The sequence below is a fragment of the Clarias gariepinus genome, chromosome 15 (assembly GCF_024256425.1).
Source record: "Clarias gariepinus isolate MV-2021 ecotype Netherlands chromosome 15, CGAR_prim_01v2, whole genome shotgun sequence".
In the NCBI taxonomy this organism is placed as follows: domain Eukaryota; kingdom Metazoa; phylum Chordata; class Actinopteri; order Siluriformes; family Clariidae; genus Clarias; species Clarias gariepinus.
Genome location: NC_071114.1, coordinates 17,747,869 through 17,766,328, shown reverse-complemented (window position 1 = coordinate 17,766,328; position 18,460 = coordinate 17,747,869). Strand labels below are relative to the sequence as shown.

The window sequence follows — 18,460 nt, the reverse complement described above, 5'->3', positions numbered from 1 at the left end:
GACTTGGGGCACGAGGCGGGGTACCAACCCCTAGATGGGGTGCCAGTCCATTGCAATGCACAAGCATGCACACACTACAGGGAATTTGGAGAAAATCCCAGAGGAAACCCACAAAGCTCACAGAGAACATGCAAACTCCATAATTATAATAATAATAATAATTTGTATTTATATAGCGCCTTTCCAGAGCTCAAGAACACTTTACAATGAGGAAGGAGAAAGGGGGAAAAAAACATGCAGAGGACAGGTGGATTCAAGTGTAACATTCTGAAAACAAATGAGTTTTGAGTAGAGATTTAAATATGGAGATGTTGTTAACAGAACGAAGAAAGTGAGGTAGAGAGTTCCAGAGTTTGGGAGCGATAACACTGAATGATCTGCCGCCCATTGAAGAGAGGCGGTACCGAGGGACAGCAAAGAAACCAGAATCTCTCCATACACCAGAACTGCATACACACATACTCATATTGGAAATCAGACATTCTTTCATTTGGTGGTTATATGTTATTTAAGCCACTTTAAAAAAAATGTGACTATTTGCAAAACAAAAATAAATGATTAAATTAGTTTTTAAAAGAGGTCAAATTATCTTAAAAATTTTACATGGGTTTGATTCAGATTCAGTTAGTCAGTCAGTTTATCTCAGATGGTGCAACTTATCCACAGATCAAATTACTGGAGCAAATTCAGCCACTGGAACCTTTTTTATTTTTTATTTTTTAACAAAAAGTCCATATACAATAGGTAATACAGTAATTCATAAGTCTGATTTACTTATTCAGTCTACTTTTGCTTTTGTTGTGTTAAAAATTAGGAGAGATGTTGCATGGCTCAACTCAAGTGCTTCCACAGATATCATCAAGAAGAATTCATCCACAAGAATGATTCAATCACAAGTCAGACCACTCATACGTATAGGCTAGTTTAATGTGTTCACTTTTTCTTTACAATGTCCTTTAATTTAAAAAAAGAGCATCTGACACCATAGGTTTGGCAACTCAAATGCAAATTTTATGTTCATCCACAGATTATCAGTAGCCATGAGGACATTTCAGATCCCTCAGGATTTTCCCTTAAATTCACACCAGATCAGCTCTCATGTTTTCCACTTTGTCACACTTCTCAGTCTAAGTTTTACTGTGTGTGTGTGTGTGTGTGTGTGTGTGTGCGTGCACGCACGCCTGTGTTTGTGTGTGAGTGACTGTGTGCTTACACCACAAAGTCATCTATTGTTCATAAATCTGCAAAGCCTCTTTATAGACAGGCGGAATGAGAGGAAAATCACATCGCTATTGGTTTTGTCCGGCTGCCTGTGGTCTCGCTTTGAGTCATTCTGCCTCATGTGTCATCATGTTAATGCCCATGACACATTACTGTGGAATTTTATATTAAGAAAAATGAATAAAGGACTCAAGTCATGGTAAAGGCATCACAATCAAAGCAAAAATGTACAGCGTCAGTTTTTTTATTTTCAATTATTGTCATACTGCAATAGGGAGTTATTCTTTGCAAGATAATAACACTTTATTATTATTATTATTATTATTATTATTATTATTATTATTATTATTATTATTATTATTAACACTTAATTTATCTTTTTTTTTATAAATATAGAGATTTGCCAAATTATAAAGGTTATTTTTTTATTGTCAATAATTGTTGGTATCATTACTTAATCTTATCTTTATTTAATTATTTAAAAACCTCTTTGAAATATTTTGACTTAGTATATTCATTATATACATATAATCCTATTCTAGATTTGTATATTCTTTTTTGCTCTTAAATTTTAACACATTTTTAATCATATAATTTTTACTGCTGGCACTTTAAGCCACCAACTAGTTTAGAAAACTACATTTTACTCAGAGTGAATATTCATGTCCTGGCTTAAGCTCTCGGCCATAGTGGACATTCTTCTGCCATATTTGAAGGATAATTATGTGCTAATGTGCTCTAAGTGAGATGGTTGTTATACGCGTTTGGGAAAACGATACCTTTTGGGGAAATGTGTTCACAGCTGGTGTTGATTGGTGCTGAGGAATTTCACACAGCAAGTGAAAGTAAGTTCATGTGACCACTCTGCCTGGAAATCTAGAGAGTGCGTTACAACAACTGACGCCTCTCTTATGTCCAAAATCACAACCTATCCACTACATACTGCACTAGTTTCACAGTTTGTAGTGAAGTGTAAACACCTCTTTGCTCTTCCCACTGAGTAAGTCGAGAAAGGACACAGGAAAAGAGACAACACAAACGTATCAACCAAATGACACATTTTCACTCAATGAAACGTTGTTGGAATTGTTGACATTTACCAACATGTGTAAATGATTAATTGTTGACTTTTCAAGAACTTTCCCATCAACTGATTTTAGTATTTTTAAAGCAGAGCATTTTAAACGCATTTGATCCAGTGATCATATTATTATTGGAGTTAGGAGAGAACTTATACCAAAATTGGTAGAGACTAAGAGACTCCCCTGTGTCCCTTCATGTAAGTTGTTTCATTCTCAATATTCTTTTATTCTTTTGGGAGCATTTTAAGAATTTGTACTGTTGTAAATAAAGATTAGAAACTGTAAAGGTTTCTAATTTTTTTTATCTTTAAATGAACACCAGACCAACACTTCATATTTTACCCCTTATTACACTTCTCAGTTTCAGTTTGACTGTGTTTATGAGTTGTGTGTGTTTATGTGTGAGTGAGTGTGTTTGCTCATTTCTTGTAACTTTCTGGAGTTCATGTTGCTAAGGAATGTCTCGTAAGGCCGGTCCATGTTAGCAAGATTTTTATAACCCATGTAAGAGGAAGTGCCCCCTATATCTCTCCTACTCTCTCACTCTCTTCTTCGCCACCAGGTGCGGAACTGCTCCTGAATTTCAAGCCGGAACTATAAACTGTTGCATGTATAAAAAGCTCTTTATATGTAGCCTATGAAAAGGCTCTTTATAAAGGCATTTCGGTTTGTACATGTATCATTCCATATCATTACACGTGATTTTTCAGACCATTTATAAACGTTTATCAAAAATAGGTTTTTAGTCATTTTTGTACTTTAGCATTGTGGAGAATTGTGTGTAGAATGATTGGGGGGGGGGGGGGGATTTAAAAAATGTAGAAAATTTGATAGGGCCTAAAAAATGTGCCATATGCACTATATACAGGACATTTAAATTCATGGCGAAACAAATAGAAATATACGGTTAAATGTTTTTCACATTACTTCAATAGCTATGTGAGATAAATGTATATGATTTTTCTCTAGATGTGTAACAGCTATCATTTAAAGACTTTCTACCAAAGAATGTTCTGATTTTAGCGCTGACTAATTAACATCTGAGTTTTGTATAAGTCCTTTCAGTGGCCTAATGTTTCATTTTTTTGTAACAGTTGGATTTAATAGACTCAGTTCACGTAAGCTTCGCTTGTGGGGGGGGGGGTCGGGGGGCTGACAGGAAACACATGGCATGGTGGAGTAAAGGCTGGGAGGAGAAAAGTGTGAGTGTGTGAGGGAGAGAGAGAGAGAGGGAGGATGTGTGGTACAAACTTAGTAGAAATGACTCTGCACATCGTGTAACTGGTAACATTGTGTCTTGTTCTGTGTTTGTACTTTCCAGAGATGGGATGAACACAGGGACAGTCGGAAAGGGCAGACATCATTTTGTCCTCTCTGTGTCCCCCTGTGTCCCTTTTCTGCTGTTCTCTCCTGCAGACTCCTGACCCAGGCATGTAAGTGCAGCCAGGGGGTCTTTATAAAAAAAAAAAAAAAATTATACAGTTCTGTTATTAGTCAGTGAACCTTTCTGCTCTGTCTACTCTGTGCACTTTCACACAGTCAAAATGCTCTCTTAGCGGGGGGTGAAGCCTGATCCCCCTTAAAAAAAGAATGTTCAGCTGCTTGAGGTCTCACATGGAGGTCTGAAGCAGTGATCCATGACCTCTGTGACTTTGACCTCGAAACATGGCTTTAGATAAAGGACAATCTCTTGTTTTCCTGCACCTAAATGATACGATCTGAAACATATCTGAATCTGAAACAAAATTGCACTTTTATTCCAATAATTGACCCTAAATATTTAGATCCACTTAATCTGATATTGGCTTATTGATTGGTCCACTTAACTTAACCGTTTTTTCATGGGGAGTTCAAATGTATTAATTTGCTGTTTCAAAAAATGTATTGATTGATTTATGTCTTTGCTATTATTTAATATAGCAAACACAAATAAATAAATAAATAAATAAATAAATAAATTGAAACAGTCACATTTTCATTTATATATTTAAGGTATTACATTTATTCATTTTTTTCTTATGTATTAACTAAATTAACAAATCCAAATGCCAGTGTGAATATTTTAAAGCAAGCCACAATCTTTATATAAATACTGTTTATTATTCAAAAGTTACTTTAAACATTATCTTAAAAAGAATTTATACAAATATTATACAAATGAAGTATAAACAGTGGCACACCTTTATATATCACTCTGTACCATGCATATTAACTGATTCCCTAAAATCCTGCTTTGTCAGTGTTAATCCAATGCGAGATCACCAAACATTCATGCAATCATGTGAGTAATTTGTTAACCCGAACCAAACAATTATTGTGGTTCATATAAACACAGTCACTTCAGCTTGAATTTTATTTCAATCTGTAATTACAGGAACAGATTTAACAAAGGATTTCAAATGCTTTAAAATGAATACACAAATAATAAGGCAGTGTTGTGCGTAGTTTAAATCCCCATGTGTTTTACATGCTCTGTTTTTCCATTGCTTGCTTTTATGGAAAAAGAGGATAAAAAGAGAGAGACATGAGGTTGAAAAAAAAATCATAATTAAAGATTATTAAAAAATGAAATGTTCAAATCAAAAGTACCACCAAATTAAGAGACCACATGGTTTTTGTTTCTGCTTTATAAGAGTTGTGGGTTTGGAAGAAAGCTACCAGTTTTGAAGACACAACCATACTGTAGAGTTCAGGTACTGAGATTTATAGACGAACTGGAAAGAGACAAAGACAAAAGCACATTTATCATTCATCATGCTGCTTTTATCTCCAGGGACAGTTTCAAGAATTGAGATTTCGGAGTTCCGATTTAATTGTTGGTTTAAAAAAGCACATTGTATAAATTGGAAATTCTTTATAAAAGACAGTCTCAGGGATTCACACACTGAAATCAATTACAGAATTTATGTCAATGACTCCGGGTAAGTTTTTTTCTAGTCTCCACTTTTTTATATGTAGATATGAACCATGAAGTAAGTATATCGGACTTGAAATAGCTATTAGCTGCTAGGAATTTCAACATACATTAAAATATTCCTCCTATTTTCATCCAATTCCCACCCACTTGCCAGTTCTCCCCTATCATATGCATGGTTCCTCTGAGACATGTGAAGCGCGCCAACTACTTCTTTTTTATTTCAAAGTGGCACTTAAAGCGTTATGGTCGCCCATGATTGCTAGAATTGTTTTGAGCAGTAAGGAACAAAGTATGCCATTTTCATTCAAACGCAGGATTTTGCGATGTGTCACTCAGAAGCCTTTTTATTTATTTAGTTGTTATGTATGTGTGTATGGATAACCACAGAAAGGACACGAATACACAATGTGCTAAGGATGTTGGAGTGTGACAGTTCAAACTGTATATTATCTGATCAGTGATTCTTTTTTTTTTACAAAAAACATAAAATGATATGTGTTTTGGATGTAAGTAACTGACATGGACATGGGTTTCTGGTATATCTTCCAGTCATTTAATACCCTGAATTAATCACAAACACAGGATTATCTTCAATTGCAAACAAAAGCAATCATCATAATCAGTTCAGTCAACCATGAAGATGTCTCTAATAAAACCACCACCATTACCACATCTCACGACCCCCAGTGTACAAATAACCCACCTTATCTTGCAGGCTCCTGAGAGTCACAGTGGTATATCTGCCCTTGGGGTAGAGAGACGCTCAGGGTGGCGAATGCATCTGTGATTAATGTGCAGAAGAAAGTGGGCTGGGTGGGTGGTGGTGGGGATTTGGAGTAGACGTGGTAGACCTACCCGAGACCTCAGGCTTATTGGGACTTGGGGTCCCCTCACAGCTGGTGCATTCCCAGAGGAAGGAACAAAAAGATTACAATTAAAGGAAAATTCCAGTGTTTTCCTGAAAGGATTGTTTTCCCAGTGGTGAAAAAAAAGACCTTCTTCCAGAAGTTTTTTTCCCCCAAAAGGCATTTTGATTTTGATTAAATGTAGCTTTTCAATGCATTTGAATATGAATGCATGTATAGTGTCATAGTGTCTTATGCAGAGTAAACATTAGCAATATTAAGATGAATCATGAAAATAAAGTTTGCAGTGAATTGCATTAATTTTTTTATCTCTTTTTTCAGGCCATTTAAGTTCTTCCACACCATTCTTTGGCAAACAATGACTTTAGGGGCATTGGTTTACACAGAAACAGATGTTTGGAGTCGGCCTTTTAGTACCAGTGAAGAAAAACTGTAACGCTAAGGGCATACAAAGCCAATTTACACAATTGTGTCCTTTCAACTTTGTGACACCAGTTTGGAGAAGAACCACATGCAGATGTGATGATCTATCTTTGCTGATAATAAAAAATACTTGAACATGTGACTGACAGGTATCTTTTGTTGTTCAGGTGCACTGTATTAAATGTTGATGGTTAAATACTGCATTTTTTGTTGAAAATAAATAAATAAAAAGCTCTCTATGGAGGGGAAAACAAGCTGTTCGTAGCTTAGATACTAGAGATAATCAATATTGTACAAGCATTAGCCAACAAAATGTCCTGCATAGCCAACAAAATGTTCTGCAAAAAAAGCAGCAGTTAAATGACAGAAAAATTTCGAGAGCTGTGAAGAAAAACACAAAAACAACAGATAATGACATCAGCAGCAAACTCCCCAGATAAGTGGTGAAGAGATCACAATCCACTGCTTAAAGAAGACTTTAAAAGCAAAAATATAAGAACCATAACATTTACAAAAAGTAAACCACTCATTATCAATAAGGATTAAAATTCACCAAGAAATTCAGAGATGAGTCTTAAAGTTCTGGAATTAAAATGAACCTTTACCAAAGTGGTGGAAAGGCCAAAGTGTGGAGAAGGAAAGGATCTGATACAAACCTATGGCTCAAGCCATAGTTTTGGCTTTGGAGTTGGTGTTATGGCTTGGGTTTAGAAGGATGCTTCTCGAGCAAGCTTACTAATCTTTATTAATAATAGAACTCGAGATGGGAGCCTCAGTATGGATTCAGAATTCTATGGGAAAATGTTCTCTGACAATTAACAGAGAAATGCATCCGATTTAAATGGAGACAAACGGTGACCCCAAAATACACTGACAGCAAAACAAAAGAATTTATCAGGGGGATGGGAGAAATAAAAGATTTTAGACCGGCCAAATCAATCACCAGACATGAACCTAATTGATTTTTCATGCATATCACCTTCTGAAGAGGAGATCGGAGGAAGAAAAGCCACAAGAGAACTGAAAGAAGTTGCAGTAGAGGCACTAAAAGCCTCAAAAGGATGAATGCAACAGTTTGACGATATCAGTGGGTCTCTGGCTTATTGTTTAAGGGAAATGCTCACAATATACAGTATATCTACACTTTTGATCTCTGAACAGGTGCATGTTCTAGCATAAAGGTAACACGTTTTAAGTCTTCCATAAAAAGTCAATATGGGGAAATAAAACTTAAAAATCTGATTTATCACCTTATATTCAACTGTCTGATTTTGAACCTAAATGTCTTCAGTTTAAAGCAATAACAAAAATATAAATCATTGCTGTCTAGCCAGAGACATTTATTTATACAAGGTTCATAAGGTTCTTATGATATTTCTCGTTTATTCTATGATGAAACATTTCTATCCTGATGGGTGCGGTCTCTCCCAAAGTATTTACACTTACTTATTTACTCGAACCTACCTGAACATCTACAGTATGGGAGATTTGGGGGCAGTGTGTTACACACCTTTTTCTAGTGCCATCACCAAAACACGTGATCAAATATTGTTTCATAATGTTATTATGGATTCTTTAATTTGTCACCAGTCTGCCTATACATTAGAAAAAAAAATTGAATAAAAAAATATATATACATGTATATATAAAACCTTAAAATACCTTCTCAGGTGTACCTTTTTTCTCTATTTCTGCTAATGCTTTCCACCATTATTTCTGTGGCTGCTACAAAGCCAGTTTGCTCCTTGTCATCTGGTACATGTCACCGTCATTGTATCCTTATTCTACATGGTGGAGAGCACCAGCAGAAATGGAGAAAAAAGGTAAAAATAAAATAAAAAAAAATCCCCTATTTCACCAGGCTTTACATAACACTGATTTATCTGCGATTCTTTCTGTGCACACCCGTGTTTGAGCAGTTAAAAAGACAACATGCAGGGTTTGCTACTTCTAGTCAAAAGAAGAGAAAAAGTTAGATTTGCTTTGTTACCTATGATTTATTATTGTAGCAAATTTATGATTTTTATAGTTACTAACTAATAAATTTGAAGTGATTTTGTTGAAGCTTGAAATAAAACAAGGGGGGGACCTGAGAAGATTTATATGTATATGACATTTCTTGCACAAAACAGTTTTGTTGCTTGTATATACTTCAGATTCAGGTGATTGTTCAGTAACCCTCAACTTCCACATCCCATCTCAATTCGTCTATACATTTACATTTAGGCATTTGGCAGACGCTCTTATCCAGAGCGACTTACCTTTTATATCTCATTATACATTTGAGCAGTTGAGGGTTAAGGGCCTTGCTCAAGGGCCCAACAGTGGCTACTTGGTGGTTGTGGGGTTTGAACCTGGGATCTTCCAAACCATAGAACTGAGCTACCCCTGGCCATACAAATCGATACATTAATTGATTCCAAAGTTAACAAGGTGGTTCTGGTCTCTTAAGGTCTTTCCAAAAGTTAACTTGATCCAGTATTCTGTGTGTGGTTGCAGTAATGAGTTTTGAGTAGCGACACCGGTTGTATGGACTAGGGAAGACGTTAAAGAAGCTCTGATCAGCCCGAATGTTACAGTAAAAAATATTTAGAGATACTACACAGTCCTAAAAATACATCTTCAATATAGATGGGTTGGGTATGCTTTGCCTCTTCAATCAGCTCGTTTGGAAGGTCCAGGTAGAGCACATAACCCAATCCCAGTGCACAAGGTGAATAAAAGTCTTCAGGAAACACATCTTTGTGCTGATACCATTTAGAGCTGGGGTCTAGGAGAACGATGGCCCCAATTACATTGTCCCCGTCATAAACAGTAGTTCTCCCTTGGTACATGTTTATTAAAGTCTTTATACAATTTAATTTTAGGAGAATACAAATAATGGTTGACCAGCACTTTATATATGCATATATGCATTTTTTATAATGGAGGGGGTTAGACAATCCAAGCTGGCTGTACTAAATGCAGTGGCTACATGGCTTTGAGTTACACGTAATGTTGTATGTTCAATAGCAATGTAAATTATGCAAGTTTTGAACGTTAATGGGTTGTTGATTATATATGATTATTGTATAACTTTTAAACAACTGTATAGCACATTTTTTTGCATTTAAACAAATATGAGTAAAAAAGAGTAAATATTATTTATTTATTTATTTCAAGTAAAAAAAAAATTCTTTCTGTTTTATAACAAATATTGTCACAAAGCAGCTTTATAGAAACTGGGGTTTAAATCTAGATTTAGATCGCTAAAGCCAAGTCAAAAGTAGCAAGGGGGAAAAAGTCTTTGAGATGACATTAGGAAGAAACCTTAAAATATTGTAAATTATTATGTGTCCACATCTGCACACTCTAGAGTCATTAAATGTTATTACTGCTACATGCTACTACTACCAGGGGTGCCACTAGAGATTCTGGGCTCCTTAAAAGCCTAATATACTGTACTAGGCTCCCAACCTTGATCATTCCAACACTTTTCAACAGCGGTAGCATTTTTAGGGGCTTCCCGGCACTCAGGGGGCCCTTGGATTCATCCTTACTTACCCCCACACACCCACACTCCCATGACACCCCTGACATTACTAGTGTCTTCGAGATCCTTCTAAAACTGTTCAGTCTATTTACTTGTTTTTCTCCTCAAATTGTTCATTTCCAAAATCCCACTTGCCAGCCAGCTCTCCTGTTTTCCTTAGGGACATGTACTGTAAACGTATGTAAGTCAAACACATCTTTTTAAACTGTTGGATGTGTTGCATCACAGGGCAGAGTAGCACACTCAAAGGAAAGTGCTATTTGCACTCTTACACATGCATTACTCTAGCGATGTCTAGGATCGACCAGTGCTTTTGTGATTGACTGAACAGTTCATATTCTCCATCCACTTAGTAAGCAGTGAGGTCAAGGTTACTAAGTTGTGCCTCTTGCCAGTGATATGAATTATTATTTGTTGTTTAAAAAATGCCAATAAAAAGGTAAAGACAATGAAAATGATCAACAACAGCATGCCTCTTTTTGTTACTGTTAGCCAGTGTACCATCTTTTTAAATGTTGTATTGTTAATTAATGGATGGTGCATGCAATTTATTGATTCCAAAGGAAAAACATGGTTTTATTTTTTATAATTCCCCTTTTCCAGTTGTTCTTTTTTTGGAATCCAGAATAGCTAGATCCCGATCAGATTGCTCTGTTTTTCCGTGTGTGTGTGTGTGTGTGTGAGAGAGAGAGAGAGAGAGAGAGAGGGTCTGTTGGTGGGAGGAGCATCAGATGTAGAGTTGGGTGTCTCGCGCTCTGTAAAGCAGCTTTCACACAGCGCGAGACAGACTCGGTTTCACTCAGAGTGCAGGTAAGAGTTCATTTCCTCTGCTTTACAAACCTACCAGAAATGTTTCATAGATGTAATTACACTCTCACCTTTATTTTTATTTTATCTATTTTTTAACCAAATTACTGTTTTCGATAGATAGATATATATATATATAAACTTGTTCAACGTTTCATTTTAAAGGGGAAATGTTCCAGCTTTCCCTGTAGCTCAGATTCACCTGCACTAAATGAACTTCTATTCCTGTTTAAATTTTTAATGCATATCTTACTTTACCAGCTCAAGAATTATTAATCAGGTCACAATGCAGATGTGGTTGGTAGACATTCATAGACAGACTGTGGTTTATTTGTGGTTTATTACATGTAACTGAAGAAAAGTTGGAATAAAGTCCAAATAATGTGAAAAGATTGAGAAAAACATGTAGCATAGATTTTTATTTCTTTGATCAGAGATCAGTTTTTGTTATTCCTTTTCTTTTAATTTACCTGCCTGGAGCTTGTCATTTTTAATTTACGTTTGTTGCTTGTAGTTTTATTATTATTATTATTATTATTATTATTATTATTATTACTCAAGTGAAGCAAAAAGCAAAATCTGTTTCCACAGTATTCATAAACTCTAATATGCTAAAATCAAACTTTGTTTTTTTATATGTAGTGGAACTATTTAAGTATCATTGATTATATTTATTTAATTTTTTCTTTCTTTCTTTCTTTCTTTCTTTCTTTCTTTCAGCCTTTTCCACGATGCCATTCTTGGATTTGTATACAACATTTCCAGTAATCCAGGCTATGGATTTTTACCTAACTTAAAGGACTCCTTATGACATTACATCATAAGAAACTTGGATACTGACCCACACTGGTACACCGGAGCCCCTTAGTGGAGTAAGGGTGGATTGCACGGGTAATAAACAGTCCAGCCAAAGACCAGGACCATGGCTGACTCAGACCTCATAGCGCTGCACTACAACTTCACTGGGAAATTCCGTAAAGTGGAAAGGGATTCTGGACTCAGAGCCGATTCTGTTGTGTTTATCATTGTGTGTTGTTTCATCATTCTCGAGAATGTGTTGGTTCTTCTCACTATTTGGCGAACGAAAAAGTTCCACAAGCCCATGTACTATTTTATTGGGAACTTGGCCCTTTCGGACTTACTGGCTGGAGTGGCATACACCGCCAACATCCTGCTCTCAGGAGCTAATACATATAAACTGAGTCCCACACAGTGGTTCTTCCGGGAAGGCAGCATGTTTGTAGCACTGGCTGCTTCAGTCTTCAGTCTCTTGGCCATTGCAATCGAGCGGCACCTTACTATGCTCAAAATGAAGCTTCACAACAATGGAAATACTTGCCGTGTCTTCATGCTGATCAGCACAGTGTGGTTTATTGCTGCTATCCTGGGTGGCTTGCCTGTGATGGGCTGGAACTGTATCCGCAGCATGAACCACTGCTCGACAGTGCTGCCACTCTACCACAAGGCTTATATCCTGTTCTGCACCACTGTGTTCAGTGTTATCCTCATGGCCATCGTGGTGCTATACGCCAGGATCTATGCACTGGTTCGCACACGTAGCCGTAAACTAGTTTTCCGCAAGGTCTCAAATGGTCGTGGGAGTGGGAACAAGAGCTCTGAGAAGTCCATGGCCTTGCTGAAGACAGTCATCATTGTCCTGAGCTGCTTCATCGCCTGCTGGGCGCCACTTTTTATCCTACTCCTGCTGGATGTAGCCTGCGAGATCCGCACCTGTGCCATCCTCTTCAAAGCTGAGTGGTTTCTTGCTCTGGCAGTAATGAATTCAGCAATGAATCCTCTCATCTATACACTTACCAGCAACGAGATGCGCAGGGCATTCATCAAGATGCTACTGTGCAACGTGTGCACTCAGCCTGCTGGCAAGTTCTCCAGACCCATTATTGGGGCAGAGTTCAGCCGGAGCAAATCGGACAATTCATCGCATCCCAACAAGGAAGAGCCTGAGTACTCACCCAGGGAAACAGTTGTGTCATCAGGAAACATTGCTTCATCATCGTAAACGGAACTTAGGAAACTTTACTGCATTTTCTTATTTAGTGGAGGATGTGTGGGGATCCCACTGGACATGTACACTAGAAAGCTTGTCCAATCCCCTCCGCTCTTGTTCCATAAATGAGAATAGAGGTTCTTTTTCATCTAACTAACACCAGTGTACAACAGTGTTAATGGATAATGGAGACAGACAGTTGAAGATCAAAAGTCGGGCCAGGATACAGTGAGATAGTTTAGAAGTGTTTGGGATCAATTTTTGTTCCTGAGCTGGTTCCTTATCTTCATGGTGCACAATCATAAGATTGAGCTGTAGATATTGAAGTTTGAGCATCTTTGAGTGGGTCTGAGTCGACAGAGTCTTCATGCACACGTCTGATTCATGTGTCTCTGGGAGCTGGTGGTGTGGACTGTAATGGGGGAAAAATGGAGTCTAATGAGTCAGATTACTAAAAAGAAAAGATTTTATGTGTAAATAGACTGGTGTATAATGTACAGTGTGTTTGGATGGTTTTATTAACACTACAATCCACAAGTTTCTAAGCCAACTTTTTAAAGTGGTATGAAGGCCTCAACTGGGAGAAACAGACTGAAACAAGTGAAACACTTTTTTTTTTTTTTACCCTGAACTGCAAGAATATTAACTAAGGGCAAGATTCTTAAAGGCCACACCAGCACTGAAATGTCTTCCTTTGATTGCAAAATGCACTTAAAAACCTGAGCTCTATAAACCTGATTAATCAGTATTACCCACTGTTTTTATTTATCACATGCAAACGTTCTAGTTTGAAGAGCATTTAGGATAGCACTTGTAAGTGCTCTTGTGAGAGCTATCATAGGCCTTTTACTGACTCAGTATAATATATTAGCATATTGGGTTCATTTTGTACCATTTAATGCCCTTTAAAAAGTGAGATTTTTGACACATTTTGTACACATCATATTATGCGTTAAGTTCTGAAAAACAGGAATTTTTTGTAAGGGCAAAAAATTAATTAAAGGAATACAGTAAAAAAAAAAAAGGTACTTGTGTTTCTTTGAATTATGCCATGGTTTTAGTGAAATTTCTACAATTGTAATTGAGAATGTATTTTATTTTTAAAAATGTATGATTTTACCTTTCATCCAACAGCTGTAGAAATAGCATGTACCATAGCTCGCAAGTATTAATTTATCTTGAATACAGTTGGATTTCAATGTGGTATTAATGCATCGTGAATTGAAGGTATTTTTATTCCACTCTACTAGTTTTAGGGTTTATTGTGTTAATGATAGTTAATGCATGTGCACAAACTGCTTTCTGTTATGCAGTCTAGCATATTTAATGCTGGGAATGTGAATCTGATAAGATCCATCATCATCATATTAATCTTCTCCCTACCTGTTACATCATCTGTATTGAAATACTGTAGAATATAGAAATGGTTCAAAATACACTATTTACCAAGACGGATTTAGAGAAAATGTCAATCACAAGCCTGTGTTGTCCTGTGGTTTTTTTCTGTTTTGCACATTGTAACACCTGTGTCTGTGTTTTGTTAGCTTGTCAATAAATATTTGCTGTAAAAAAAAAAAAACAAGGCATTGGGAGTTTGTAATTTGCAAATAATAGTTTATATTTTATTTCCTGGATTAAAGCATTGCATGCAACTAACTAACTAAGTACTAACTAAAAATACAAATGTACCGGTGGTAATATCAGATTTTTTTGCTACAAGCTTAAGTTCATTTACTTTTACGATGCTGAATGGTGTGTGATAATAAGCTTTAAAACAAGCGCTAAATTTAATGATTTTTTAGATGCAAAATGTGATTTATTGTGACAATCACAGAATATAATACAAATGTAAATTGCACAGAGTGCTAGAAGTATGAAGAAGCTTTGGCTTATGAATATGTATGTAAAGTATAAGAGAGTGCAGGGTCATGTATAACATGTCACATCATTTCGCCTGTCTTACGTTGTTGACTATTGTATAAGTAAAGTTCTCTGGTTCACAATAAACAAATACAATGTATATGTTAATATCAGAAGTTATATACAAGTTAGTGAAGCGGTCATGGATGTGGTCACTTGTAATATATCAGTTAATTGTCTGTAGATGATATAACTATATTATAGCTAATTTATTATTTTATGACTGGTTAAAGAATTATGTAAATTCTTTATCCAATGAACCATGTTCTTTGCTAAAGCATACAGTTAAGTAGGTGGATAAACGCTGCGCACATCACAAAGAAATACAATATATTAATCATATTAACCTATCCCATTTGCTCAGGTATTCATCCTTATGCCATGATTTCCACAAAAAAAAATTATTTTCAAGTAACTTAGGTGAATTTATGCTTTGTTAAATTGACTATTAATAAACAAACACTGACCCGAACACTGTCAGGCACGTTAAAAACTGATGTTAGTTACCTAGCTTAGCATAAGCAAACATGCTATATTAAAGCTAACTACATTAAAACGTGGCTTTTTTGTTTAATTTCCTCCAGATCAAAAATAGAATTTGAAATAGTCTCTATAAATGAGAAGAATCATGATTGTCCAAAAGATAATCGTCAAAACAGGAAGGTCTTGCAGGAACAAAAAAGAGGAGCTGACTACCACAGCCCCTGACTCCTCACCCCACTGACTACTTGTAGTCTACGTTAACAATATCCATGATAAGCATGACATTGGATATACTGTATGTTAGTTAGTTGTTTGGTAATAGTGAATAATGTTAAAGAGTTTGGAATGTTAGCATACTTCATAAAATGTAGCCTAATGTTATGTTAGCTGGCACTTTTTTGTATCTTACAAAACCAAGTTAGCCTTGTGTCTTTTACGTTAAATACGGAACGTGTTCAGGTTAAAAGAGGTAGGTGTACCAACAATATGTCATTTACTTTGGGTGAGCGTTATTATTTAGCTCTAAACCTCGTTTGCCACTTGTAAAGCCTGGCTTCATCCCAATTATCGGTGATAGCGTTATAGCTGAAAACACTCTCCCATACACACACACACAAACTTTACTCTAAATATATATTTCCGTCCACATAATAGTTTGACGTTCACGCCGGTGATTCCATTTTTGGTCAGAGAGCGCCATCTGGAGGACGAAACGTGAGAATCTACACATACTCAGTCACGGTCACACCGGAAAAGCCACTATGTGCTCCTGAGAGCAGGATGTTGGCGGTGTATGCTACTCCAGCGAGGAAGTCCGAAAGGGCCAAGTTCCCGATAAAATAGTACATGGGCTCGCCAAATAGTGAGAAGAACCAGCACATTCTCGAGAATGATGAAACAACACACAATGATAAACACAACAGAATCGGCTGAGTCCAGAATCCCTTTTTTCTTTCACGTTTCCATACAGAATTTCCCAGTGAAGTTGTAGTGCAGCGCTATGAGGTCTGAGTCAGCCATGGTCCTGGTCTTTGGCTGGACTGTTTATTACCCGTGCAATCCACCCTTACTCCACTAAGGGGCTCCGGTGTACCAGTGTGGGTCAGTATCCAAGTTTCTTATGGTGTAATGTCATGAGGAGTCCTTTAAGTAAAAAAGGTAAAGGTAAAAATCCATAGCCTGGATTACTGGAAATGTTGCATACAAATCCAGGAATGGCATCGTGGAAAAGGCTAAAAGAAAGAAAGAAACAATTTAATAAATACACCGAATGACACTTGAATAGCTCCGCTACATATTTGTTTGTGAAAACAGATTTTGCTTTTTATTTCACTTGAATTAAAAAAAAAATGCACACGAACGACAAAGTCCAATTAAAAACTACAACCTCCAGGCAGCTATTTAATTCCTATAAAAGGAAGGAATAACAAGTCAGATAAGAGAAGTGCAGTTAATCCAACTAATAATCTAGTCAGATTTTTAGACTATTTGGACTTTATTTTAAAATTTCTTTAGTTACAATAAATAAAACAAATAAACCACATCCTGTCTATAAATATCTACAGACCACATCTGCATTGCGAACGGATAAATTATTCTTAAACTGCTAAAGTAAGATATATATTAAAATCTAAACAGAAACAGAAGTTTGTTCTGTCCAGGTAAATCTAAGATACAGGGAAAACTGGGGGGAAATTCGCTTGAAATATAACGTTATATATATATATATATATATATATATATATATATATATATATATATATATATATATATATATATATCGAAAACTGAAATTTTGTACAAATAAATAAATAAAATAAAATAAAGTTGACAGATTAATTATACCTATGAAACTTTTCCGGTGGGTTTGTAAAGCAGAGGAAATGAACTCTTACCTGCACTCTGAGTGAAACCGAGTCTGTCTCGCGCTGTGTGAAAGCTGCTTTACAGAGCGCGAGACACCCAACTCCTTTTCTGATGCTCCTCCCACCAACAGCTCCTCTCACACACACACACACACGTACTGATTACATTTACACTTCTGTGGTTTTGAGTAAACAGAAGAATAAGACAAAGATTTAAATTGAGTATTTTATTTAATTGTTTTATGTTATCAGCTTTGATTTTCTTTGATGTAACGTCTTTTTTTACCTGGTATTTATTTCATGTTTACTTTTGAATACAAAGCATGTTAAAGAACACATACGTAAAATAATATATTATTAATTGACTGTATTATTTAATTCACTGTATTGTTTTAATTGTATGATTTTAATAAAGTTTATTAATTAATAAGAAACAATGACAGAGCGTCTATAATTCTTTGTTAACTGTTAAAAGTTAAATCTGCCTTTTGTAACAAATTTTAAATCTTAAAATATTATTTTTTAAATAAAAAAATTAATTACAACATAGATAATAGACAAAATTATAGACTGAAAAAATTAAGTAGATATTATTTAATGGACATTTATCATACTTCTTGGAACTTGTATAATAATAATAATAATAATTATTATTATTATTATTATTATTATTATTTTGTTATTATTGTTAGTATAAAAATACAAATAATACTAATTATTATAAAGTATTATAATAATAACGTTTCTATAATAATAATTATTATTATTGTTATTATCTAAAAATATCTAATAATTTACAATGTTTGTAACTATTGTATAATAATACTACTACTATTAATAATAATAATATATTTTAAATTATTATTATTATTATTATTATTATTAGAGAAAAACTATAGAAAATTCGTGTAATTTCAGTCAGCTCAGCGAGGTAGTTAATTGTTTGAACTCATATTTTACTATTACAGTCAATACAATTAATACTGATTTTGTCATGTTAAAAAAAAAAGAAACCATTTGTAAACGCGCTCGATATTTAGTATGTCTTTAATTATTCTCACTAAACTGTGCTCATATTCAGGCAATTTAAATACAATGCAGTTATTTTGTCCATTTCCTCAGTCGGTGGTATAAAAATGGGCAAGTCGTAGAAACGCAACCAAACTACACCTCCCTTCCTTTAACTGTGCCAAAACCACAAAGGTTCATGGGAAACTGAGTTCACGCTAGTCACGCTCTCCTTTTTTCGCGGGGTACTGAAACTGGGTAAAGAACTCCATTTCCCATAATTCTAAGCAGTTTCTGCAAATCGACTCATTTTCATACATGGGGAATA

General features: G+C 35.5%; 1 protein-coding gene across 1 annotated transcript; it reads left to right on the top strand.

Annotated features, from left to right (window-relative positions):
• Nucleotides 1-10,793: 10,793 nt before the first annotated feature.
• On the top strand, nucleotides 10,794-14,876 carry s1pr1 (sphingosine-1-phosphate receptor 1). The gene is made up of 2 exons (XM_053513768.1): nucleotides 10,794-10,851; nucleotides 11,569-14,876. The coding sequence occupies exon 2, from the start codon at nucleotides 11,771-11,773 to the stop codon at nucleotides 12,866-12,868; it is 1,098 nt and encodes a 365-aa protein (XP_053369743.1). The 5' UTR covers nucleotides 10,794-10,851; nucleotides 11,569-11,770; the 3' UTR covers nucleotides 12,869-14,876.
• Nucleotides 14,877-18,460: the final 3,584 nt, after the last annotated feature.